Source organism: Hypomesus nipponensis, chromosome 1, assembly GCF_054491055.1.
Source record: "Hypomesus nipponensis isolate SF chromosome 1, ASM5449105v1, whole genome shotgun sequence".
In the NCBI taxonomy this organism is placed as follows: Eukaryota; Metazoa; Chordata; class Actinopteri; order Osmeriformes; family Osmeridae; genus Hypomesus; species Hypomesus nipponensis.
The window spans coordinates 9,520,110-9,547,394 of NC_140361.1; the positions used below are offsets into that span (position 1 = coordinate 9,520,110).

At 49.5% G+C, this 27,285-nt stretch overlaps 2 protein-coding genes and 1 long non-coding RNA gene across 8 annotated transcripts; 1 reads left to right on the forward strand and 2 right to left on the reverse strand.

Moving 5' to 3' along the window:
- On the reverse strand, window positions 1-2,763 carry LOC146302439 (uncharacterized). The gene is made up of 3 exons (XR_014735668.1): window positions 2,185-2,763; window positions 1,916-1,972; window positions 1-1,116 (listed from the first exon to the last, which is right to left on the reverse strand). It is a non-coding gene; the product is annotated as an uncharacterized LOC146302439 (long non-coding RNA).
- f9a (coagulation factor IXa) lies at window positions 2,200-5,019 on the forward strand. 3 transcript variants are annotated; one of them, XM_084684593.1, is made up of 8 exons: window positions 2,200-2,287; window positions 2,318-2,553; window positions 2,647-2,671; window positions 2,906-3,019; window positions 3,187-3,321; window positions 3,450-3,823; window positions 3,971-4,097; window positions 4,216-5,019. In XM_084684593.1, exons 1-8 carry the CDS (start codon window positions 2,215-2,217, stop codon window positions 4,794-4,796), a joined length of 1,665 nt encoding a protein of 554 aa, XP_084540719.1. In that variant the 5' UTR covers window positions 2,200-2,214; the 3' UTR covers window positions 4,797-5,019. The 3 variants fall into 3 exon arrangements, with proteins under 3 accessions (XP_084540719.1, XP_084540728.1, XP_084540712.1); XM_084684602.1 differs by having other exon boundaries at window positions 2,324-2,553; XM_084684586.1 differs by having other exon boundaries at window positions 2,200-2,553.
- mcf2a (MCF.2 cell line derived transforming sequence a) lies at window positions 4,921-26,285 on the reverse strand. 4 transcript variants are annotated; one of them, XM_084684549.1, is made up of 30 exons: window positions 25,516-26,282; window positions 20,886-20,954; window positions 20,638-20,752; window positions 19,937-20,027; window positions 18,029-18,148; window positions 17,446-17,562; window positions 17,055-17,204; window positions 16,775-16,890; window positions 16,501-16,615; window positions 16,260-16,379; window positions 15,795-15,986; window positions 15,484-15,675; window positions 14,919-15,090; window positions 13,456-13,535; window positions 13,207-13,292; window positions 12,999-13,065; window positions 12,727-12,842; window positions 12,041-12,110; window positions 11,817-11,909; window positions 11,618-11,710; window positions 11,276-11,401; window positions 10,952-11,173; window positions 10,452-10,544; window positions 10,183-10,261; window positions 9,968-10,031; window positions 8,542-8,642; window positions 8,292-8,404; window positions 7,764-7,876; window positions 7,464-7,567; window positions 4,921-6,935 (listed from the first exon to the last, which is right to left on the reverse strand). In XM_084684549.1, exons 1-30 carry the CDS (start codon window positions 25,631-25,633, stop codon window positions 6,895-6,897), a joined length of 3,348 nt encoding a protein of 1,115 aa, XP_084540675.1. In that variant the 5' UTR covers window positions 25,634-26,282; the 3' UTR covers window positions 4,921-6,894. The 4 variants fall into 4 exon arrangements, 3 of the variants coding, with proteins under 3 accessions (XP_084540675.1, XP_084540688.1, XP_084540698.1); XR_014735211.1 differs by having other exon boundaries at window positions 6,907-6,935; window positions 7,764-7,869; window positions 25,516-26,285; XM_084684562.1 differs by lacking the exons at window positions 19,937-20,027; window positions 20,886-20,954; window positions 25,516-26,282 and having other exon boundaries at window positions 20,638-20,725.
- Window positions 26,286-27,285: the final 1,000 nt, after the last annotated feature.

A 27,285-nucleotide genomic window follows, 5' to 3' on the forward strand; every position in this document is an offset into this window, starting at 1 on the left:
GTGGGTCATTTACTGTCAATGATATTTTGCCAGTTGCACTACCCAGTCTAATTCCGGAACAGAATGCAAATCAAAGACACTAGTTTACTATGGCGTAAAAGCCATAGGTTTTTTCGAGCCCTTCAATCATAGGGCTCCTCAGACTCTTCTTCAGTTTTGTGATGAAGATGTAAGGTGACTGCAAGCCTTTGCAGGCTTACAGAGATGTGAGGCTTCACCCAGACTGACGACTAAGCGAGAGATTAGGCAAAGCTTTACTTCTAAAGCTTTTCGCTGAGTTTGGAGTCTGGAGGGTGAGGAGTCAGGAAGCTTGGCTCCGCTGTTGTCAATACAGAGAGGGCCGCACAGTCTGGGTTTCTACTGGGACAGACAGGCCCTATTTGGTTTCCACAGAGGGTGTTAGGGGACTGACTTCAGTTCCACCCCTAGGTTGGCACCCCTTTCCTGGGTAATACAGTTCGATCAAAGGGGAGTCAGGCGGCTTCCTTCCTCTGTGCCACATGGTTGTTAATATTGCCTCCTAGTGGCCTTATTCACTCATTAATTCAAGTTTGCATCTGTGAAGGCAAAAGTCTTCAACTCCTCTCTATATATATAGAGAGATGGATATATATATATAGATATAGATCAGATGGATTTCACCATAAGAATTTAGGGGACATCTGCCCCAATTGTATCAAATCCTTTCATTGAATGATGGGCAGATAAGGCTCCAGTCCTTGGAAAGCATTCTCACTGTTATGGTCAGCAGAAACACTACTGTAGTGAACATGGTGGACAGGAAGAAGCTCCTCCCAGTGCTGGGAGGAGGGTCCATCTGGTCATGTTTTACTAGCAAAAAAATAACCTCACCACAAATGACACCTGCTCCCCAAAGAGAGACCTTCAACAGGCCATGAAATTGCAACAACAACAACATGTGCTGGTTGAAATCTATAAAAGAAAGAGCCCAGAGTTTCCCAGAGTTTCTCCACAGCTCCCTCCCTCCATGAGCTACCATAGGATCGATAGCACTAAGAACACATCAGAGGGTTATTATATGCCTGAGCCTAGCCTGATCCCAGATTGTAGCTCCTAATCAAGTTGAAGCCGGCGGAGACTCCCAGCTCTGGACTCCTGGTAGCCAGGGAGAGAGGGATAGAGAGAGAGAGAGAGAGAGAGAGAGAGAGAGAGAGAGAGAGAGAGGGAGAGAGAGAGAGAGAATACGTCAACTAAATCAATACGCCCCAGGTCTATACATCATTCTGCTCTCCTCCAGCCTTCCTGTCCATCAACCTAAGGCTTGTTTGGTTTGTTGGATGGTGACAGCCAGAGTCAAAGGTAAGACACACAGTGAGTTGTCTGGGCTCTGTCCTCGTTTGTTAGTTTACAGCAAGGTGCTGTTGATAGAAATAGAGAATTTGAGTTCTGTTGGAATATAGCCATAATAACTTGTGTTATATATAACTATATCTCTTTCAAGTTAGCTAACCCTTTGTTGGTTTCTTAGCCCCTAGGTCCTAGGTCTTAGGTCCTAGGTCCTAGGTCCTAGGTCTTAGGTCCTAGGACATTAAAAGGTTTGAATTCATATGATTTACTTCCAATATAAAATGATTGACTGTCTTACAGCAGAGCTTGACTGCATATTGAGGGGTCAGTGTTAATGACATAAGTATGAATTATTTAGCTTTTTAATGACTCAATGAAATATAGATGGCCTCAGTCGATACTCCCCTGTATCTAAGCAGCTAAGGGACCCCCTCTGGTAGACCACAGAGAGACACTGGGGTTGAATTTCCAACACGGCTCCTGGTGGGCTTGCTGCTTCAGCACTCTCCAATACATCCCTGGAGAACCACCTCAGTCTGCCTATTGACTGATCTGAGTGCACAGTGTCAACTTGATATAGTTTGAGGATTTAGTTTCAAGTACTTGCCTGCCATCTAGTGGTGAAGATTGTGAAGCAAACATCCAAGTTGAATTTTTGAGGGATCTGTTTCGTGGATGAAACATTTTATATTATATTTTTAATTGTTTGTGTTTTTTACATCAATCAGTATTATTATTACTGTGAAGTGCTTTATGTGCTAAAGACAAAAAAAAATGTTTTAACAGCGAGCAAATTTTGTGATGAAATGTAAACACCCAGCTGCTGCACTTTGGAATGAAAGCGAAGAGCATGTGTGATTGTGGTTTTGTATGTACCTTCTAGAAGCATATGTTTAATCAACAGGGATGGTGGCAGTCCATCTATCTTTGCTGTGGTGCCTGCTGGTGCTGGACTGTTTGCTAGGCTATGGTGCTCCAGGTCCAGGCCCAGGCCCAGGCCCAGGCCCAGGCCCAGGCCCAGGCCCAGGCCCAGGCCCAGGCCCAGGCCCAGGCCCAGGCCCAGACCCAGGCCCAGGCGAGGTGTTCCTGTCAGGCCAGGCAGCCGGCACAGTGCTGGGGAGACAGAGGCGCTCCAACACTGGCCTGTTTGAAGAACTTCTTAAAGGCAATCTGGAGAGGGAGTGTCTGGAGGAGCGCTGTGACCTGGAGGAAGCCAGAGAAGTCTTTGAGAACGACGAGAAGACGGTGTGTGTGCATGTGTGTGTGGATTCTGCCATTACCTGCTGAGGTCCTGAAGTTTGAAAACATATTGTTCTAACCGAAGGTTTCTATTTTCAGATGGAGTTTTGGGCCGGCTACGCAGGTAGAACTCAGCTTAATGATTGACTGTCATGTTGACATAAACGGAACTGTGTGATTCACCAGCTACCTCTAAACGTGTGTGTGCTCATGACAGAGATATCTCAGGAGAGTGGAAGTGGGTGTATGTGTGTGCGTGCCCGTGTGTATGAGTAATAGGGTTTAGACTTGTTGTCAGTGTTTAGCTGTGCCAGATGGTTCAGCACTCAGAGTGTTGTCACGCGCTGTGTGTCGTCAGATGGGGACCAGTGTAGGTCTCAGCCCTGTCAGCACCAGGGACTCTGTACAGACCGACTGGCCTCCTACGTCTGCTCATGTCAGCCAGGCTTCACCGGCAAGAACTGTGAGATAGGTCAGTGATCTCCCTCTCTCTACTGCTTTCTCTGTCTCTCTCTTATTTCTTTCTTTCCAGCCCCCAGCCCCCTCCTCCCACCCCCATCTTTCTCTCCCTCTCTCTCTTTGGGGTCTATCAATGATGGATGACAGAGCAATGATACTGGACTCCCCTGGTTTCCACAGTGACGGCCAGACAGTGCGAGATGAACAACGGAGGCTGCCGCCACTTTTGCCAGTCTGTGGGCACGGCCGGGGCCCAGTGCAGCTGTGCAGATGGGTACAAGCTGGCAGAGGACAGGCAAACCTGTCTACCTGAAGGTACACCACGCATTTACAAACTACCTACCCCACAGGACTATCTAACAAATGCAGCCATTGGAACAGCAGTGGATTAGCATAATTAGCCTAATGTGTGCGTGTGGGTGTGTGTGTTGCCACCTCACCAGTGGAGTTCCCATGTGGCAGAGATGGACGGATGGTGTCTACCAGATCTCTACTAACCAAGGGGAGCTCAGGCCTGGTGAACATCACCACAGTGGGCCAATTCCCTCCAGCTCCCTCCCCCACCTCAGACAGCACCACAGCCCGGCCTCCTACCACCACCGCCGCAACGATAAGCCGCTCCCGGAGCAGACTGCCAAACTGGGTGTACGGCCCTGCCAAGCCCCCCCCCACAGAGCCTCACCTCACCAAGCCCCGCCCCACCAAGACGGCCCACACCAAGCCCCGCCCCACTGACATCCTTCCCACTGAAACACTGTTTAATAAGACTCGTATCGTTGGGGGCTACGCAGCCAGCCCTGGGGACATCCCCTGGCAGGTAAGAGAGGTTGGGTGGATGGAGAGGTCTGCAATGGACTATTAATGGGGATTACCATTTGTAAATGAAAGGGGGGGTTCAAGGATTGAAAGAGACTGCGATATAAGTGTGTCCTGTTGACCGCACTTCCTGGTCACTGCCCGCAAGGTGGCGTTGGTGGTACGGTCCAGTGGTCAGGTGTTCTGTGGAGGCTCCATCCTTAGTGAACTGTGGGTCATCACTGCCGCCCACTGTCTGGTCGAGGCCCAACACGGCTCTTACTTCGTCAGAGTGGGTAAGAATCTCTCTCTCACACACACTCCTGTATCCGGATTTGTATTGTTGAATCTTACATTATGCAGTATCCGTCCTTGAACATCATGTAAGTTCCTGTGCATCCTGCCCTCCCACAGGCGAGCACAACGTGAACAGGAAGGAAGGGAGCGAGCAGGACCGGGACGTGGCCCAACACGTGCTCCACCCCCTCTACGACTCCACACAGAGCCTGTACAACCACGACATCGCCCTGCTCCGCCTCCAGACCCCCATCACCTTCTCCACGAACGTACAGCCCGTCTGCCTGGGCCCCAAGGACTTCACAGAGAACCTGATCATTGAGGCTTCCCCAGCGACCGTGAGCGGCTGGGGGAGGACGCGCTCCCTGGGGGCCACGGCCAGCGTGCTGCAGTGGGTGGAGGTTCCCTTCACGGAGAGGACAGAGTGTAAGCAGAGCAGCAGCGCCCGCATCACCCGCTACATGTTCTGCGCCGGTTACCGAGACGTGGGGAAGGACGCCTGCCAGGGCGACAGCGGGGGGCCTCACACAAACCGTTTCCATGACACCTGGTTCCTCACGGGCATTGTGAGCTGGGGGGAGGAGTGTGCCAAGGAGGGGAAGTATGGAGTGTACACCAGGGTGGCCCACTACTACCGTTGGATACGCCATGTCATGGGGGTGACCAGGGGCAGCCTGTTGACATCTGTTGACCATTAACTAGGGGTAGTATTTGGTTTTCAAAAATACATCACTCCTATCTACGAGAAAAGCTTTACATGTGATGTTATTACAGTACCCAAGCCTGAAACACACATTCCTGGTCAAACATAAGAAAACAGTGTTCAATAAATACTTTTATTTATCTATGTACAATATTGAAGCTGTACAAAAGAACAAATTGGTAATAATGACTTTTGAAACAATAAAAATAATAAATCTGCTCAGTTTGTTCAGTATTCAGGTACCATGCGTTTTGCCTCCAAAAATAAATATTCAGTGACAAGCCAACAGCGCTTGTCAAGACACAGCATTTTCCAGCCATTTTTCGTTAAAATTGTTGAACATCAGAGTTCAGTGCAAAATGTGCAGCATTTGGGATAGGGGTTGCAATCAAGGCACCAAAAAAGACTTCTAACAGCGAATCTATCCTTTTAAGAGGGAAAAAAAGTTGGTGATGAGCAGCCATGCAGTCGAGCATTGCTCCTTTTAACGTTATATAGACATGATTTCACGGGGCTGCATAGCTAGCTCATGCTGCGAGGGAACAACTTGATAGCAAATAAATAAATTAATAACATAGGAAATGTGTAGTGTGGAGCGACTCCTGCTGCTTTCCAGGCTCATTTCCACATCAAAACGCGGCATATCAAAGGCAGCCCACCAACTGAGGCCTTGATTTGATGTGGTAAATTCATATAAGTCCGCAATCAATATTTAATTAAGCGTTCGACACAGTTGGTATACTTCATGTTTGCTGTATGATCCCCCTTAATGGGAAGCCCAAGATAAACTGCCTCGCGGTGGCAGCGAGGCAGAGGATTGCCTCTGCTATGTAGAGGCACAGAGAGAGGGAGAGGCAGAGAGAGAACATTCTTCTCGTGCTCTGCCTCTCTCTGTTGTGCTGTCATAGAGAAACAAGTCCCTATGTGGAGGAGAGCGACAGCAGTGTGAGGCTCCATGCTGCTAGCAGAGCCTCCAAGCCCTCTAAAGCACAGCTCAAGGCTGATGAATACACTCCTATCCATCATCATCATCCCCTCGGATGTCTGAATTTACACTCCGTGACAGGTGAACCACCGTTGATATGCAGGCCTGCATCCCTACTGACACACAGTCAGTCTGGATGTGAAATGGAGGTATGTGAGTGACAGTCTTCTGCATAAACCGGGAAATGCCTTTCTTTTTTACAATATTGACCTTCCGCCTTAAATAAAGTGCAAGTTAGCATAGTTCTGAGCACAGCAGAAGCAAAACAGCATTAGATATTGCTTAGCAACACCAAGCTTCTCAGAGAGAATACTGAGATGAAAATACGAAGGAATAAAAAGGCATTATGGCACGGCACGTTTTGGCATTCAGACTCTTATAAGAGTGTAAGAGTAGGGTGCCCTAGAAATGAGTGGTGGGTACATATGATGGGTGTATAAGAGTAAATTTATATCAACCAACAACACGTATAAACCTTCAGGTAAAAGAATATGCAATGAAAATGAGAGATGTACCATATGTACAAAAATCTTATTTTTAAGAAACCATTCAGGTGAAACCTGCATAGACAAAACACACACACACACACACACGTACACACACACAACAACCACAGTATGACTGATTAGCCATGTTGGTTATGAACCTCTTCAATAAGTCAGGAGGTAGAGTTCATAGATGTCCAATAGTTTCCCATTTCTGCTACACTAACCAATCAGAAAAGGCCATTGGTTGTTTCCAAGAGGAAGTGGAAGATAAAAGCGTTGGCCCAGAAGAGGGCAGTTGATTGTCCAACAGGACCCACACCACCTGTGTCTTTGTGCTGGTACAGCCCTCTATTGTCTAAAGTGTGTCCATCCTGAGAGAACACAAGAGGTCCATAAGTAATGATCCATAAGAAAGTACCAGCCAACCTGCCATCTGTATTGATCAGCTAACATCAGTTTTGCTGTTGATCATCAGACTCCATCGTTCTTCTCTTAGAGACCAGAGCTATGAGCCGATGACAGCAGACAGGGAAGATGTGCGGGTCGGTTTGAGGATACTCCTTTTTCAGTGTGTCTGTCCATAGAGCCCTCACTCACACTGGGATCCAGCTTTGTCTCCACTAGGGAGAGCTGAGCTTTCTGCCTTTCAAATTCCCTGGATCTTCAGGAATGAGAGAGCGAGAGGAAGAGAGACAGAGAGAAGCGCTTCCTTTAAATTCAGGTACATGACTGGGACGGTGCAACTTGTCATTACTATTAGCAACATAAGCTGACTAGAACCAATTATGTGCAAAGCACCCACTGGTTTGATTGTGGCACTAAAGGTATAATGTACCCATGACTTGATGTGGGGTGCAGAAGGTACAGTGTAATGTACCCATGACTTGATGTGGGGTGCAGAAGGTACAGTATAATGTACCCATGACTTGATGTGGGGTGCAGAAGGTACAGTGTTATGTACCCATGACTTGATGTGGGGTGCAGAAGGTACAGTATAATGTACCCATGACTTGATGTGGGGTGCAGAAGGTACAGTGTAATGTACCCATGACTTGATGTGGGGTGCAGAAGGTACAGTGTAATGTACCCATGACTTGATGTGGGGTGCAGAAGGTACAGTATAATGTACCAATGACTTGATGTGGGGTGCAGAAGGTACAGTATAATGTAGTGTGTGTTCCCTTCTTACCCCCCAGTCTGAAGGAGTGTCCTCTGTTGCTCTCTCCCAGGATCAGCAGCAGGCTGGCGGGGGGGATGAGGCCCTGCTGTCTGCGACTCAGGTTCTTCACCAGCCTGAAGGAGGGAGGAGGGAAGGGGGGGTGGGGAGGAGGTAAGGAAAGATCTAGTCATCCTATAGACCTTATCCTTACCCCAAGCTTTAATACATCCTAATTCACATCCAGCCAGCCAGGCTATCACACACATCCAGCCAGGCTCTCATACGTATCCAGCCGTCCAGATGATGGTAGCCTCAGGACAGGACGCTCACCATTGGCCAGTGGCGTCTTCGTTCTGCAGCTGGATGACATCACCGCACTTGACAGTGAGGTTGTCGAGCTCGTGTGGGGGAAGGTCAGCGCAGGCCCTGTACCTGCCTGGTGACTGGGGAACACAACACACTGAGTGGAGCAATACAACTGGGTCCAAATGCACTGATCTGAGCCAATGTGGAAAAGTACTTAGAGTAGGTTGCACTGCAGTTGAGGTCAAATACAGACCTTGGCTGTAACCAACTCATTGGCTCTACTACAGAGTTCTTCAACCCTGGTCCTCAGGGACCCCCTGTCCTGCACTTTTTAGATGTTTCCGTGCTCCAACACACCTGATTCAAACAAATGGGTCGGTATCTAGTTGTGCAGAAGCCTGTTAACGACCATTCCCTTGAATCAGGTGTGTTGGAGCAGGGAAACACCTAAAACGAGCAGGACAGGTTCTGCTCTAGTATAGAAGTAGTGTGTAGGAAGTGTGCAGGTATGTGATTAGTAGGTAGTGTGGGTGGTGTGTAGGTCCGTCTCACCAGCTGGTGAAGGTCGTCCTCCTCGGTGTCAGACCGCTGGGAGGGGTCCAGACCTCCTCCCCAGTCCTCCAGACCCTCACAGACGTCTACTGAGTGAGGCGCGCCAGGCCAGCCTGGATCACACAGGGACATTTTGTACATGTTACATTTTAGTATTTCTCGAAGAAAAACTAAGACGCTCTTCAAATAGTTACCAGGTATAGACATGGTATTGGCATGGGTGTGTGTGTGTGTGTGTGTGTGTACTCACTCCTGCGGTTGCGCTGGTGTTGTGGGGAGTGGGGCTGGGGGTCTGGACTGCTCCGGCCTGACTCTGTCTCCTCAGAGCTCACTGACGCCCTCTGCTGTTTGCTGTGGGAGTAGCAGAACAACACAACATTAGACATGGAATTGCCTGACCTCAACCCACACACTCTGGATAGACTTAACCCCCACCACAGATCCAGGACCAGCTTGCCTGCCCCGAAATGTATTCAAACCACAAACGGAAGGCAATACAATAGGCAATGTGATACTGATCTTAGATCAGAGGCTTGGAGCCATTCTATCGTGTTCCGTAACCCAAAGCTACCGGCCACCAGTCAGCAGCCAGACAGGAGCAGAGCAGCAGAGCGTGAGACGGAGAGCAGCCAGACAGGAGCAAGCTTCTCTGGAGAGGCGGCACACAGGCACTCTGCAGGGGCTCAACCCCGAACAGCACACACACGGGTCAGCCCTGGGAAAGATCTGGTCTCGATTTGTCCAAATCCTGAACGGAAGTGTGATCAACGTGTTACTTGGACTGTTTTATGGAGAGGGAAACAGCCAGAATGGGTCATCGTTTCATTGGAGTTGGATCAGATCTCAAAATACGAGACCCATCTTCAAAGCAGGTCTCAAGTTGACATGAAGAAATCAAAAAAAAAAAAAACAATGGATTCAAACCCAAACATTCCGATGTAACCCAATGTCCTTGTTCTTTTCTTTATTTTGGTTCTTTTGCATGTCATGCAAAACTGCAATTCCAACGCAAACATGGGTGCAGTTGTTTGGGGTACCATGTCTGGGGTGGCTCCAGTATGAAGACCTGAAGGAGATCGGGGACTGGCGGAGAGGGAGGGGTCAGTTATGAGCCGGCACGTAGGCTACATAGGTGCAGATGACGGTCAGTATGAAAACACAGCAGCCCTGGGTTGAGCTGGGCCCCATGCCGGGCCATGCTGAGCTGGGGCTGAGTTTACCACTGAGCGTCAGGGAGGGTCAGTGGCGCTGGGGGTGGTGGTGGGGGCGTGGCCGGGGGCGTTGCCGGGGGCTTCGGGGGCGGGGACTCCGGGCACGCAGACACAGAAAGACATCGGCGGAGAGCGAGACAAGGTCCAGCCCCGGCAGACAGCCCTTAGGGACCCCTCTGGATGGACGCACGCCCCTGCAGGAGGGGCACAGGCAACCACACACACTAGGACAGAGTGGGTGTCCGGGCCCTTCACATACACACACAACCTGTGTCCTGCAGAAGCTCTACCCATCACACTACTTCACGCAAGCAGTGAGAGTCAGTAGCTGGCAGGGAGATGGGAGAGAGAGCATGTGCAGAGCCCCCAGGGTTGAGTGTGTGTGTGTGTATGCGAGTGTGTGTGGTGTGTGTGGTGTGTGTGTCTGTGAGTAGGCTATGGTACCCATCACGCAACAAGACTAACCTCTCAGACCGGGGAGGAGACAGCTGGATGTGGTCGACTGTTTGGCCGGGTTGACACGACTCGTCTGAAAATGTAGCGGGAAAGTCAGGGGAGGGGGGGGGGGGGGGGTGAGGGGAGAGAGAGTGACAGAGAGTGAAAGAAACCAACTTAGTTAGCAGTGAATGCAATCCGACGGCAACACGCTCTAACGATGCCGCGCACAGTGTCGTCCCGACCTTTGAGGAGTTTCTGTTGGCTGGTGAGGATCCTGCGAAGCTCATTAAGCCAGGCCATCTTCACCTCCACTGTGGGAGCCTAAGAGACAGCAACACAAAGACGGGAAGCTGCTATCCTTTCAACTCTTTCATCATCCACACGACTTCATGCATATTATATAGGGTTGGCTGGGTGCCCCGTGTGAGACCCACTAAATATGTCAACTGAGGGGGGAACCGTTGGTGCGTGCCTCCGCTGTGGCAGACGACATGTGGAAGGGGGCCCTCACCTGCACCACGTAGACCTCCTCTCTGCCACTGTACCAGATCTCAAACTTCTTCACGTCCCCCTTGACGTTCTCCGTGATCCCCACCGCGCTCATCTACCCAGAGACACACTTCCTGTTAATGAACCCACGCAGACGCACGCGCACCAACACGCCCACACACAACCTGGGGCCTGAAAGCAACATGCCGTGCATCAAGTGTCAGACGCGCGTCGTCTTCATGCTACACAGCTGCTCCTTTCGACAGAGCTGTCTGCAGCGTGTGGCAGCTTCCTCCCCTTACCCTCAATAATACATTGGAACAGCTGGTGGTGTGACATCTTCCGTCATGCCGTGGGCACGTAGACACGCGCGTGCGCGCGCACGCACACCTCAAAACAAACATCCCATTTGGGAGTCTCTCTGACGGAAAGCATGTGTCGTGCATGTCATGTGTGAGACAGCGACTGCGGTACAGGAGTACACCCCCCCCCCTCCCCACACACACACACACACACACACACCTTGAGACAGTGCTTGAAGCTGTAGGAGGGGGTCTTGTCGCAGCCCTCTCCGTGCTCCTCCCTGCGCTTGCAGAGGAGCAGGGCCCTCTCGTACAGGAACAGGTGACGCTGCATGGGCTTGAAGCGAGCCAGCTCCTTCATCCTGGTGGGCCCCTTCTTGTGGCTGATCCACACACTGAAGGAGCCCTGCATCAACACTCGGCCCAGGTCGCTCAACTCACCCTGGGCACACACAAGTCAGAGCGGGGGGGGTCGAGGGACGATAGACTTGCTATCACACACACGCATTTATAGGTAGTGCTGTAACGGTGTTGAAGATTTTACCTCATAGCCTGTGATGGCGATCTGATGCATGGAGTCGTTAACTGACTTGAGCAGCTCCAGCATGGCTGCTAGCGCCCCCTGCAGCTCGGAGGTCCTCTCACTGCCTGGGCTGTACTTCAGCAGCTCCTGGGAGACACACAAACACACACACACACACAGGTTGACAAACACACAGGTGATGGTTTCTTTCAATACATACACAGTGATGCTATACAGGACAAATGCTAACCTAATATCTAGATGGTATCTCATCCCTCATTGAATATATTCATTGGTTCATGTTTTCTTGTTTTGTTTTGGACCATGCAGACTTGTGGTGGCACTTTTGTGTTTGTTTCCAACCTTTAGTAGTAGCTGGTACTTGGTCAGGCGCTGGACTGGCTTCAGAAGGTAAGAATCCAGGCCCAGTTTGTGCTCTAGTTTCTTCTGACACTCCTGTCGGGTCAGACGGATGGAGCACAATGAAATAAGGGAGCAACTCTAACACATCCAAGCCACAGCCCCATGCCTGCAGAGTAGAATGGATCAACAACAGCCCTACCTGGAAAAACGCACAGTCCGAAAACTGCCTCCACAGAGTCTCCGAGCGAGGTTTGTTCTGACAGTAGCATTCATACACCTGGAAGCTCTCCTTCTGGAACACAGAAACACCTGCTGTGAGTGCACATCCCCCAGGAAGGACCCATCACACACACACACACACACATGAATGACAGTGTCAGTCAAAACGTCCTTTGACATGCAGTAAATATATTCTTGTCTCACCCGTTCCAGGAAACAGGCCCCTACCCGCTCGGGGGCTTCCAGACAGCTCTCCAGATCCTGGAGGAACACCCTGTGGAGCCAGGTCAAAACACAGCAGGTGACACACCAACCACAGGACACAATACCACACTATAATCCCGACAATTCACCGGCTCAAAAAAAGGTAGTGTCTCCAGCCTCCCTGGCCTGCTGACTGACTATCAGATATGAGGTCATGATGTCATTGTGCACCCCCCCCCCCTCCCACCGCCCTCCTCCAACCACCCACCCGTCTGCCTCGAAACCCTGTTTCCTCAGCTTCATTACTGCAACTGCCACTTAGCAGCAGTTAGTTAGCTCTAATTCGCTAACAGGCCTCACGCAGTCATCCAATGTTGCCAGTCAGCACAGCAGGGAGGCAGGGCCAGTAGGCAGGGAAGAGGAGGGTACAGAACCACTAATAAATATTTGTACAGGAAAAAAATATCTCACAGGAAATGCTGCTGGTGAAATACTGTCATGTAGAAAACACTGTGTGAGGAGATTCTAAATGTGATTTTAATCGTATAGGATGCAATTGTTTATGCACATATTCAAGAGAAAAAAAAACAGCTTTTGAGAACAATAGGTCAATCTGTTTATTTATACAATAAATGACCTCTACAAAAAATACTGTCATTAGATGTGTGTGTTTTCTTTGTCCTTGCCTGCTGTGGAAGTTGTAGATCTCAGGCATGTTGCCAAACAAGATGTCTCTCTTGCTATGCAGGAATGGGGGCAGCAGTCCTGATAGGGCTGGGTTGTCCATCTCAGCCCTGTAGCCCTGTAATCACCCACATACTCAGCACCACCTCTGCTTCTGCCAACACCAACTGTATAACAATTGGGACTAAAAGTACAAAATAATACATCGAAGCTGCGTGTGTCTTTGTGTGTGTCTTTGTGTGTGTCTTTGTGTGTGTATCCATTTTATGCTCACCAGTAACACAGAGAGAAGCTCCTCCACATACACTCTCTCTGTCTCGATCAGCTCCCTCATCACCCGGCTGTGGAGACACGCACACGCGCGCACACACACACACACACACACACACACACACACACACACACAGAGACAGGGGGCCACTAAACAAAGGGAACAGGAGTCTTAAGGAGGATCATGGCCGTTGATTCGTCCTGCTCCCTACCGTTTCTGCAGGTCAGGGCTGTCGTCCCCCTCCTGGGTGTAGGACAGACAGACCCTGTTCTCCTGGTAGTCGTGCATCACCTCAATCTGACAGAACACACAGTACAATTCCCTTCCACAGTGAGAAGAGAGTAGAGCACAGAGGTGAAGAGTAGAGTACCATTTCAGCGAAAGAACTGTCCTTTGCGTGTCACAATTGTGTGTCTAGGGACAAAACGTTTTCCTTTTCCACTGGCCACCTTCATCTCACCTTCCTGGAGTTGGGGCTCTTCCGTGACGTCCTCTTCCCAGGTAGAGAGAGATCAAAGGTGAACTTCAGACCATCCACGCCTGCAAAGAAGAGCAGCCATCATGTTTTAGATCCATCGAGTCCACGTCACGACCCGAACTTCATCATGACAAGTTCAAACAGCACGGTGTCTCTGCAGGATTTGTCATGAAGTCGTGACGAGGTGCTCTCTCTTCTATCGAGATGTCTTATTCATGACCATGAGTCCTGTTAAGACGAGCTCTGGGCCTTTGGTTGTATATGAGCTTTATAGGTCTCCTGGGTAGGTATGTCCTGCCCCTGACCCCTGGTTTACAGCAGGCTGGTAGATATATACTCCAGGGACTAACCCTGATGGACAGTTTACCTAATCAAGGGTAATAGACTGGCTGTAGAGGAGCCTAGCAACCACTTCAGCGCACCCAGTTCACTGGCTGGACGCGTTTGATCTTGTTCTATCGTATGCTCTTTACCCATGATGAGAAACCAGCCTCTGATTTGACATACAGTATGCATGTGTGTGTGTGTGTGTGTGTGTATGCATGTGTGTACGGTGTTATCACACAGTAGCACATGAATCACATCTAACATGCTTCCCTTCATCTCTTAAAGGAGTTTCCTCCTGTGTTCCAGAGATGGAGCTGAGCTTCATCATAGCTCTCATTATGGCCTGGCTTACATCACAGGATCAGCAAAAGCAACTCGCTGATCAACATTAATGCTGGATAGGCAAAGGCCTATCCCCTCCCCTTACCATACATACTACACACACACACACATATTCACACACACACACATATTCACACACACACACACACACACACACACATAAAGCTGCATGGCAGCCTTTGTTCTGCCAGTCCCAGAAGGCTAGTGGGAGATGAAAGGCTCTTTAATGTATATGAACTACGCATGGCTCCTTGCTACTGTGGCTGGCATCCTGCTGGCTGACTGTACACCCCTAAGGACTGATTAAAGTACTATGCTAATGCTATGCTGGGAAGGTGGGCCTTTTGCTCAGGTTTAAGCCATAAACACTGTGTTATCCTCCTCATTAAAACAGGATTTGTTGGCAGCTTTGATTGCTTCACTATGGAGCCATGCTGGACCAGGGAGTGAGTGATGGGATGGAAGCCCTGGTTGAGAGGGTCTACGGTGGGCTGTGAGGTCTCCCATGGCGCCCAGGGGAGAGAGACCACGGTCTGGGCCAAGGCTGGAGGGCAGAATGAAGGGTCTGGATGATGAAAGACGCGGTGAGCTGTGAGCCTCCCAGGAGAAGAGCAGCGTAGTTCAAACCTAACACACCTTTATCTCCTTTTGTATATTTCTCGAGTTGTCATGTAATTGTTTCAGGCATGGGCTTTGAGATGACCCAGGCATACATACATGCTTTAGTGTGTGTGTGTGTGCTTGTGTCAACGGCAGGCTGTGCCAGATCCCAGTACCATGTTTGGGGGAGAAGAGGGGGGACTTGGAGCGTGGGGGGTTCTCTGGGCGAGGAGCCACCAGCTGGACTGGGCGGACATGCTTGTCAGCTAGTTTCCTCAGGCAGGCCTGTCTGTTGTGGACCATCTCCTGTACCGCTGTGTGCTTCTCAAACGTCCTCTCAATCTGAGCCTGGAGCGGCGAGAGAGAGAGAGAGAGAGAGAGAGAGAGACAGAGAGAGAGAGAGAGAGAGAGAGAGAGAGAGAGAGAGAGAGAGAGAGAGAGAGAGACACACAGAGAGAGAGAGAGAGAGAGAGAGAGAGAGAGAGAGAGAGAGAGAGAGAGACAGAGAGAGAGAGAGAGAGAGAGAGAGAGAGAGAGAGAGAGAGAGAGAGAGAGAGAGAGAGAGAGAGAGAGAGAGAAAGGAGAGAGATGTGAAGGATAGAGATGAGAGAGCGGGGCAGATGGTGTGGGAGGGGGGAGAAAGGAAGCGGAAGATGAAACCGTCTGTCTCATGTGTCTACTGTCCTCCTTCAGAACACTGTCAGAATGTAAGCTATCGACAGCTTCTGGGATTATGGTCACCTGGAGTTCCGTGGTGATGACAGCCTCGAACTCCATGGAGAGGAGATCAGGCCTGGAGCTCAACAGGGACGGTGCCCCCTCCAGGAACTTCTCAATGTCCTTCAGCGCAGCCTGGGCACCCTCCTTCGACTGGAACTTATCGACCAGCTGATTGGCTAACAGGTAGGCCCCCGCATCACACCAGGTCAGAGCCTATTGAGGGAAAACAGGCACATCAAACATCAAACATCCCACGCACTTCCTTCCCTCTAGGGATATGTGATTGTCATGCCCCAAAGTGGGTGTGTCTGTATTCACGGGTGTGCCTCTACCTGGTCGAGGCGTAGGAGCAGCTGGTGTGTGTGTGTGAGGTGTGTGTGTTTGGTCCGGAGCGAGGCGGTCAGCGTGTCACAGTGGTGGCGCAGCTCGTTACAGCGCTGGACGATCAGGGCCATGGCGTAGTGGTGGCTGGCGGCCAGCTGGTGACCGTGGAGGATGAGGATCTGAGCGCGGCCCATCTCCTCCTGACCCCAACAACAGCAACCACAACAACAATATAAACCAACAATACCGACAGCAATAACAACCTTGATAACAATATCAACATCCACAATAATAACATAAACAACATTGTGGAACAGCAAACTCAAAGACAGTCAGATAGACCAATCAACAGGGCAAAGGAAACAAGGTATAGAGTTCTGCACTAGGTTTGCAACAACTGTAAAGTAAACCTCAACATACACAGCATAACTGAGTGTAATCCTCTGTGCTCGCTGGAGCAGTGAGCCACTGACCTGGGCCTGGTTCTGAAGGCTGTCCAGTTCTTTCAGAGTTTGTTCTGTCTGAACCAGAGAGTCTCCGCTCAGCACCAGCGCCCTCTCCTGGACCGACAGACGCTCCAGACACAGATCCATCTAATGCAGTAAAAATACAGTTTTACTACACACCCTGAGTCTCACACACACACACACACACAGATACAGACACACACACACACACACACACACTAACTGTCCCACACAGATTTAGCTGTACCTGCTGAAAGCTACTCTCGTAGCGGAGCAGCTGCAGATACTGCTGCAGTTTCAGGTGGTGCTTCTCAAAGAAGCCATCGAAGGCAGACTCCATGTCTCTAAGCTGAGCCAGCAGCCTGCAGAAGAGGAAGAGAGAGGGAGAGAGATGGAGGGGGGGAGGGAGGGTAATGACGAGAGAGAAAACATAGCTGGTGGAACCTACTTAATGATCTGAAGTCACAAGTTGACATCTTAGTAAGAACAGGATAGGAGGTTGAAAGACCCTGAGGTTTTACCTCTGGACAGTCTCCCAGTCCAGCCTCACATCCCAGTGGCAGTCCACCTCCTTTCCAGAAGCTTCCAGGCTGGACAGTAGGTGGCGCCCTTCCTTTGACACAGACCTTATCGCCTCCTGTGGTGAGACAGCAAAGGGGAAAAGCGCTTATGGAAAACCGACATCATATCAACCATGATATAAATATTTTGTACATTTCAAAACGATGACATTAATGGTGTCTAATGAGACGTTTTTTCAAAGGTTGCTAAAGCGCTGTGCCACAGGGGGACGTGCTCTACCTTGAGCTTCCTGTACTTCTCTGTGTGTGAGCGGAGGAGGTGCTCTATAGCGCTGCCCTCGTCTGGCAGATCGGTCTCCGCCAGCTCTGTGCCGAAGGCCTGCAGCATCTGGGCGATGTCCTTCACTGTCACTGCAAAACTCTCGATGGCCTGTAGGAGGAGCCAGAGACCCCACAGCGGTGATGTCACTCCAGAAGCAACATCTACAGAGCAAAGCTGAAGAGTCTACGAAGATTGAAATGACGTGACGGACATGCGTGTTCCCTATGTGACATCACACCGCTGTGGGCGTGGCACGTGTAGGGCAGCATGTACCGTAGGTTGCCGGGTGCTGTTGTGTCATTTGAAAGGTCAGGTGAGTCACACACAAGCGCGACTGCCATCACCCTACCGTCCGTAAGACGATCCAGTCGCTGTGACAGTAGTCTAGAGTGCCCCCGAACTCCGAGGTCAGCTGGTTCTCATCGATGTAGTGCAGCAGGTCTGTGACGGAGCTCAGCATCACCACCTGCAGGACCAAACACCCTGAGACGGGGCTGCTCCTCACCCACGACACGACACACATGGCCACTGCTCACAGCCAGCCGTGGAGTCGACGTGATATGCAGGCATACGTTGTATGCCCACCAAAACATTTCCTGCACGTCGCTATGAAAAGAGCAGTGATACATGGCTGGGAGACAGCACTGGACAGTGTGCCTGCTACTTCACACAGGACTACACTACTGGGGAGAGCTAGGACTGGTGTACAGGCACGCAGACTTCAGTTGTTCAACATTTCACAGATAGATCACAGTACAATAGATATGTTGTCCATTGTGGCAGATGATTTAGCATTGTGTGTCCCCTGAAAAGACCTGTATTTATCTAAGAGGATATGGCAGGCGTTATTCTAGGGAGTAAGGATAAGGTATACCTTGTGGTGAGTTGAAACATGTTTGGTAACTGAGGAGGAGGAGGAGGGGCTGCCTTACGGGCATCTTGAGCATGAAGTCCTCCTGGCTGAAACGGAAGCCGATGTCTGTGACGGTGCGCTGGAAGAAGCTGGTGGGGCGCAGCACCAGAACCAGGTGGAGGTTCCCAGGGAAGGAGGCCTGGGGGTGGGGAAAGGACATTCGTGAGACCCCTCTCTGGAGGTGGGATGTTGGGGAGAGAGGGATGTTAGACCCCAGTCTACGGATGGAAGAAAATACTCCCCAATCCATCTAGAAACTCTGATAATAAAATGCAAGGCTATTTGAACTGATAGCACTGTACCTGTAAGTGGAAAGCAGCATGACTAACCCTGGTGGAATAGTCACAATCAACCACTCTGACAAGGGAATCAACTAGCTGTCTCTACACAGAATGAAAGACACTCTGTCTCACCGACACGGTCAATCAGATTACCGGCGAGTCTAGCCTGAGAACATGGGGTCTACAGGGACCCCTTGCACATGTTAAACAATCCTCTATTAGTTTTGTTCTGCTTGTATAAGATGAACATGAATTGCACTTGTTATTAATGTGCCTGTGATTTTTTTGATGTGGGGATATACAGGTATATTTGTGAACTGACAGGTGTACTGAATTTGCAGTGTAACAAAATGTCTTCACAAATTAGGAACAGAGACAGGGTTGGTCGAGGATAGAGAGCCACTATCTTGAAAATATTTAGGGATCATGTTTCAGATGGATTCTGACATTGCTTCGTTTGATACCATGATCTGATGAAGTTGGAGGATAAATCTTTCACATAGTGCATTGACCCCCATGTGCAATGATGAGGGGTAGGTCTGTCCCATGCAGCGGTAGGCTACTGGTTAACGTCTACATGCATGATACCGTTCCAACTTGATATGATACAGCATGATGCCTGACAAAGGTCAGAAAATGATACCATTGCAACATAATTATTCTTGCGTATGCGTACGATCTACGTTTGACATTCATTTGTCCTCGCTCCCAAATGTAGGAGGTATTCACAAACGTGAAATCTTACCAGGTAAAAACGCTGAACGAAAAGTATTGATAAAAACACTAATACAAATGATAGCCCATAGTGGATCTCACTGCATCAATCGCGTGACTAAGCTATATTCCGTTTGCACCGCAGTGCTACACTGACCAGCTGCAGCCAAGGAACGGAGCTCTGCCGCATTCCTAGCCCACCAAAACTTGAGCATAACTCTTCAGTGACTTATTGAAACTAGTCAAAAGCGCGTTACCGGTGTTCTCCGCATTCTGGGCATCCCTCGGCGCTGGAAACTCTCCGCCATCATGGTGTTAGAAGCCATTGTAACGGGGAGCCTCGCCCGTCCAGTTACTAGATCGGTGCCAAGGTAGCCTATATGCTGCTAGTTCTCGGCGGCGGGAGTACAGCCGCAGCATTGATGCTGCTGCCACAAAGAGGGTGGCAGCGCTGTCTGTAAATCTTTCCCTCCCTCCCTTCTCCCTCCCTCCCTTCCTCCCTTCCAACGAAAAAGCGTCATCAGCAGATTTTGCTGGCTCATGCATTCGTGTCCTCACGGCTCAGGTTACAGTGAGTAAGCCAGCACAGAACATACCCTTTAAAAACTTCGGATACACATGAAAAAATAGTAACTTAAAACTATCCCATATTTAACTAGAACAAAGGTGTGTGCAAAAACGGAAGCAATCAAGACTTGATTCAAAATTCGTGGTCGAACAGAAAATTCAGTACCATGGACAGCTACTTGAGCGAATCTATCTAATGGAACGATTGAGGAAGAATAGATTCACACAAAAAAGGTGGTTCATGTACTAAGAATGCTGAGTGTGACACACAATCACAGATGCATAGGCCTACTCATACTCACACTTTTAATTATGATATCAAGTTTTATAAGAACGTGTCTTCTAAGAGGCTGTAAAATGCTCACCGCAATTCTGGCAAGTGCAGTTTTGATAGAGCTCCAAGTATCCAACCTTCGGTCTAAAATGATGATAAATTTGACGCCTGGCTGCCGAGCTCTGGGAACACAAGCAATGAAACTCTTTGAACATGTATTTAAATCCACCGCAAAATGCACAGTGTAGCCTACTTTCGACAAGAAAAGTTATAGTTATGCAGGAAAACTAATGGAATCATGTACAACTGAAAAAGAACGCAGTCAGCACTAATGAAACCTAATATACGCAATGTCGTTGAAAGGGATATCATTTTATTTAGTCTGACAGTTTTTTGGAGCACTGCCCTTAGGCAGTGTCCTATGAAATGTTCCTATTTCTCTTTGGGATTTACCTGTGTTTTACCACAGAGGACATGACTAGAATTCCTGAATAGGAGGTGTAGCTACAGAGGGCACCAGAAGCCATCTGTGTCTGTGCTCAGAATACTAACTCTAATAGCAGAGGGGAGGGCACACTGCATTGCAGAAAGAGAGAGAGATGGAGGGAAAGAGAGAGAGAGCTAGAGAGAGAAAGAGAGCTAGAGAGAGGGAGAGAGAGAGAGAGCTAGAGAGAGGGAGAGGGAGAGAGAGAGCTAGAGAGAGGGAGAGAGAGAGAGAGAGAGAGAGAGAGAGAGAGAGAGAGAGAGAGAGAGAGAGAGAGAGAGAGAGAGAGAGAGAGAGAGATCACTCACCGAGGTATCAGTGTGAGGTATGTCAAGACTTTGGCTAAAGATTCCTCTGGAATATCACTGAAAGCAGAGCATTCTGGGAGGGTAATGATGACGCTGGAATCCTCGCCGCGGCCACCTAGGAACAAACAATGACGTGAACAACCATTGTCAATGAGGGTAGCCATGTTTGGTCACCCTCCAAAGCTCGTGTAAACATGGTATGAGAGGCTGGGGAGGGCCCCAGATGAATATGAAGTCCAACAGCCTACCTGAGATGTAGGCCACCTGCTTCTCTATATAACCTCCCACCTCCTTCATACACACAGGTACTGACACCTCTGAGGGGAGAGAGAGATAGACAGAGAGAGAGAGAGAGAGAGAGAGAGAGGGAGACATTTACATTTATTATCCATGGAATTTGAGGATAATGAGAAGATAGTTGTGAGCAGGTGGTAAGATTGTGCTGAGTGATCTGATGGTGGAGGAAAGGGATGTCAACAATTCTTGCATAGGCCTGGTTCAGGTGTCACGGCAAAATGTAGAAGTTAGAAATACTGCCACCGTGTGGTCAATGTAAGTACAGCCACACTGCACTGCCGACGTAAATCAACGGAAGCAGACTCACTTTGGTGTCAGTGTCTTAGTTCCCCTTATTGCCCTCCAGGAGACTACACATAACCTCCGTGTGACCTTTTGGCCCTGGGTGGGAGGTGGGGGGGCAGCACGGATTCACACGTCCAGCTGCGGCTCCATGCTGACCTGTTCACCTCATGCTGACGTTTATACACAACCTTCACATACCTACTTCTCCTGTTGTATTGTGCATTGGTACAATCATTATGTACAATCATCAACATATTGCAACATCTTCTGGGTGACGCAAAATGTTCATAAAAACACAGCATGATTGGAACTGTTTCCGCATCTTTCACAAAAAGACAAAGTGAAGATATCTCTTTCCTGACAATTACATTATGCAGCAGATCAACAGGGCAGCTGATTCAAACACACACACACCAATCTTCCTCATGAATAATAGACTGGAGGTCATTAACTATGAATAGGAGCGCAAATAGCGGCAACGAGAGGAAGGAAGAGAGGAAGGTGGAGAAAGAGAGGGGAAGTGAGAGAGAAAGGCGGAGAGAGACAGAGAGAGAGTGAGGAGGAAGGGAGAGAGAGAGGAGGAAGGGACAGAGAGAGAGAGAGAGAGAGAGAGAGAGAGAGAGAGAGAGTGGAGGAAGGGAGAGAGAGAGAGAGGAAAGGAGAGAGGAAAGGAGGGAGAGAGAGAGAGAGAGAGAGAGAGAGAGAGAGAGAGAGAGAGAGAGAGAGAGAGAGAGAGAGAGAGAGAGAGAGAGAGAGAGAGAGAGAGAGAGAGAGAGAGAGAGGTGTCCCTTGTGCAGCAGTGTCCTCTTCCACGTCGCCCCCGGTAACAGTGTCTGCCGGAATGTCAGCGAGACAATAATGAGCTCCACTGGTCGCTGCTGAATATTTCATGAGTGTGTCTGACAGTGACATGAGAATGACAGGGCTGAACTGTGCTGAGCTGGGCCAGGCCAGGCCAGGACAAGGTAGTAGAGAACGGGTTAAGAATACACAGCTAAGGTGTAGAATTACTGCCTCAGTGTCAAGTTCAAGAAACATCAAATGGTTGTGTCAATCTGTCTCTTCTGGCAGAATACTTCAAGTTAACCAGATCTCCTGCAGTATCAGCAGTTCAGAAGGTTAACCAGACCTCCTGCATTACCAGCAGTTCAGAAAGGGTTCAGTGGGACAAAGGCATGGCTACAGAGCAACAAGACATTCACGCTGCAAAGCTTCTCTCCTATTTCATCAAAACGCAAAGAGAGCATGATCCCTATTGTATCCAAAACAGCATTTATCACTGAAAAATACATCTAAACATCATGTCTGCCAGATATGAACACTCAAAGAACACTGTTCAGAAAAATGATAACAATCTGTCTGGTGACGTCTACGCAGCTCCGCTCCGCTCCCCCCTCTGCAGTCCTTCCCCTCCAGCACCACCCCATCCAGACACGCTGGGGAGAAGGCTGCTTCGCTGCTCCAGCAGCCTGGGCTGTTTATCATGTGGACTGGTTGCTGGTTTCATCCTCCTCCCGATTCAAATGTGCAACCACGCTCATCACGTGACCCTCTCCCTTCTCCCTGCCTGCTAAACTAAGATGTCTGCCTCCAGGCCCTCACAGAGAGGCTGCTATCTGGCTGTCGTGCAGACGGCCTCTCCCTTGTCAAAGCCCCGGGCCAGTCAGGTGATAGGAGTGTCCACTGTTTGTCTGGGACACACAAATAGCCCCTGTTTGTTCTGCCTGTGGCACAGAGACTGATGTTACCCAACCAGAGTGTCTAGGGAACGAGACTTCCAGTCAGCCAGACAGATCAGGCCTGGCTGATGTCACCCCTCAGCTACAGTGAGATAGTGTCTGTTAACTGCACAGTGAGATAGGACTATTGTTTCGGATGAGTCGGCGTCAAAACTGTTTACTGTATCTACACAGCCAAACAGATACCTCTTTTAGGGATCGGAGGGTAAATGACCCGTTTACCGAGATAAGTATGCAATAGATGATGTGTCCATCACACCTGATCAGCCATAAGGTGCAAAACAGTGAATGTAGGATATAGAGGGGGACATAGGTTTGTCCTGAACACAACAATCATGGCTGGTTTCTTATAGAGGCCACATTGTGGAGAGAGAAGGAGAGGGAAAGAGAGGGAGATGGAGAGAAATATAAAGCGAGAGAGAGAGAAAGAGCGAGAGCAGCACATGGACACAAGCATGTGTGAGCGACAGCCAGCTACATTATTACAGCAGGGACAGAGAGAAACAGTCACAAGCATGAAATCCCACACAGAGCATGCAATCCCCCCCGTCTTACACACAAATGTGCATAGTACACAAAGGCACCAGCTTACGCTTACTTGAGGTCAGCAGATATTTTTACCAAACAGGACTTTGAGTGATAATGGGATTAAAATACAGCGGGTGAAGTTTGTGGAGGGAGAGTTTGAGGAAATTCCACGCTTCCCTCAGGGCTGCAAACTTTTCAAAAAACCTTGGCGAGAGATATTTGGTAACTCCCCCCCCCCCCCCCCCCTCCCGAGGCGAGGTTTTCTGAGCTTGGTTAACTCCGTTAACCTGCGCGTCGTCCGTTACTGTTTACAACGTTAGCTTGGCTACTTGTTTGGCCTTGCCTTTTCAGCGTGAGATACACAAGGTGTGGCGTGAGAGCGTGAGAAATGGTTGAAATGCGTGTGTCACACGGCAAATCCGTGAGAGTTGGTAGCTCTGTTCCCCATCTAGGCTTCAAGGAACCCTGATTTAACATTTGCAAGGATGCAAGCAGCTTTTTTAGACCTCTGTGTATAATGTGCACACTATACACAGAGGGAATATAAATGGGATTTAAAATGCCAGTGGATTAGCTCTCAATAAAGTTGTGCTAATGATGCATGATGTAGAAGCATCTGGAAGTGTGGGTGTGTGGTTATATAGTAATGAGCCTACAAAACATCAAGCAGGAGACCATGTAAAGAACACACACTGTACACAACACATAAAACGCTTCCCAGTTTACCTCAGTCACACAGCCCACAGGTCAAAGTTCAATGTAGGGATTATCTACTTAAAACATTCAGCCTCCTTTTAGCCTCTCCCATGCTTCGGACATGGCTGGGAAAAGCAGTTTGTTTTGCAGGAAGCTAATGACAAAGCGCACGGTGGGAGAGGCACACGTGTTTGACCACCTCTGGACATATTCATAACTCAACTTGTTTACCAAAGTCACTGCTAGCTCTCTCCTCTCCCACTGTGTGCTAGGTCATGTATAAACACATATTGACCTCAGCTACTCTTTCCCTCCCTCTCCCTCCCTCCCCATCCCTCAACTCCCCCCTGCCTCTTTCTCTGCCCCTCTTCCCTCAGTCTTGGCAGGTCCATCTGAACGTGTGGAGCGTGGCTCAGGTTACATTCACATCGTTAGGCTGAACAAACTAGACCTGGTAAAAATAGGACCTGAGGGTAACCGGTTTCCTGATGTCCCTGTTAACTTCCAGGCTCAGAGGAAAAAAACTCTACCATCATTTCTCTGAGGGCCCTCAATCTCACTTCCTGGCAGAGATGCTCCGATTGAGGCAGCACTAATGAGGTAATAACAGTGCTCGCAGGCCTCAGCAGTGTGTGTCTCCATTTCAGAGGAAATACAAGGACGGGAGAGGGGGCCATGTAGATAACAGGATCACATGGTTATCTATCACCTATCACCCTTGTGCCCTCTGGTCAGGTCTGGGGTCTATTTCCATCTATTTTGATTCATTCTCATGTCCACCAGAATGCTTGCAGTGTCCTCTGAGGTTTATGCAACATCCTCATAATGCTATATGTCTAAACCGATCAAGATTCAGCTTTAAAGGGTCATCTCTGAAACGTCCCCTGATAATTTTCCTGAAAGAAAATGTGGATCAATTGGGCTTTATCTGTTCAAGTCACATCCATAATGTGCTCAACTGTCAAATCTGTGGCCTGGCCTTGAGCCATTGCCAAGCCCACCCAGATGTGGTTGCAACCTACTTACAAACAAACATCCATCTATGCTACAGATGATTGCTGTGGATGAAAAAAAAACACACTAGTTCCAGTTTAAAAATAGCCCACATAATCCCTGCAAGGCAACGTCACGACCCAGCCTCAGGCAGAGCAACAACATCAGTAACATATGGAGAGTCCACGACCTGTGTGTGTATGTGTAGGAGAGGGGACTTCAATACCCTACCTGAACAGGGGTACATAAATAATATTGTGTGCCCTCAAGTATGCGTTTGAGGCCGTCTGCCTGGTGAGAGCACGGTGATGGAAGGGCAAAGCAGAACAAGGGTACTCACGTTGCAGAGTGCTCTCCAGCTCGGAGCCAGCCTGCAGCAGGCTGCGATAGCTCTCCATCTCTCCCTCACTCTCCTCCTGGTCCTGCTCGCTCTCATCCTGCTCCGAGGCCGGGCCCATCTCCTCCCCCTCTCCCTCTCTCCTCCCCCCTGGGTTAGCCACTTCCACGTCCGTGGCTGTCAGTGCAGTGGAGGGTGCTGGACGCCGTCAAGGCCTCATATCCTCCTGAACCCTTCCGACGGGCCTGCTGTCACTCCTCCACATGCAGGGGAAGGGCGTGGAAATGGAAGCCCACCTGCCTCTGCCCGTCCTGGGCTGCAGTTGGGGCGATCCCTGGTGCCGTCTCAGGATCCTGTGTCACCTTGAGCTGCATGGAGCACATCCACGGAGAGCAGCACTGCACTGACAGGGAGGAGGAAGAAGGGCTGTCCTCACAGACACCAAGAATCAATGGTAGGCTGTTCCTGCCAATGTAGTCAAGAGTCCTTCTGTTGCAATGAAGCACTTTCTCCTCACACACACACACACAACCAGACAGCCACACACACAAACAAACAGTAGTTCCGCCTAGAAAGTGTCTTTGAGTTACAAACTGCAGTGCCTTAATGAAGACTCCTTCTACACAAACACTACCCTCTCCGTCTGGACATCTCTCTCCGTCTCCCTCGGCTCGACGCTCACCCCCCTCTCTGTTTCGCTCTCCTTCTCTCCGTCCAGGCTGCGGTGCGTCAGCTCTGCGCTGTGTGAGGCACAGGCTGCTGAAACACTGCCAACTCCCTCCCAACTTTTCCTCCTCTCTCACTTCAGACTCCTCCTCCTTTGGGCTCCGTCTGTTCTTAGTGGTCACTCTATTCCTGGGGCAGGATGTGGGCAGAGGCTGCAGAGCTGGCTGACATACAGCTTACAGCAGTGCTGGGTTATCTGACACTGCTGTTAAACTCTTCCGCAGACTCACACTACACAAACACACAAATACAGTGGATCTATTGTAGAATTGTATTCTCTTCTCCACGAAGCCAACACATTGTTCTGCCCATGCAAACTGCACACACAAACACACACAGAGAGAGCAGAGAAAATGAACGGGTGTCATTGTGTATATAATGATAGAGAGGCTCACTCATCTCCTCCACCCCCAGAAGTCAACCTGCTTCTGTTCTGGACAGAACACACACACACACAAACACACAGGAGAGGAAGAGGACACAGCAGACATTATGAATCAAGATCAGACACACAGTAAGTCACTTACAGGGACACACATACACAGTATGTCACTTGGTTACTTGCATACACCCATTTCCAGTAAGACCCACAGGCACACACACACACAGTAAGTTAGAGTTGCTCGCACACACACACAGTCAATCCCAGAGGCTGCCGTGTGTGTGTGGAGCCACTGTGTGGCGTCTTGAATGGCGCAGCAGCAGGAAGTGGGAGGGCTGAACTCATGGGGACCCAGTCACGCAGTTCATCCTGTTAAGCTTCTCATCCACCTCATTACTGCACAGCCTCTGCTCAGCACGGCCAAGCCTACGCAACACACACACACACACGCGGCCTGAGAGTTGAAGACGTAACACTAACATGGATGCCACAACAGCACAACACACAGTAGAATATAAGATCAAAGCAAAACGCACAAACTTTTTTTTTTTTTCTTCAAAACATTATTCAGTTTTATTCCAGAAAATTGTCAGCCTTGAACATACTGGTCTTAAAGAGGTACATTCAGATCTGAGGTTTCAGAGTTCTGAGGCTGGAGACTGTGG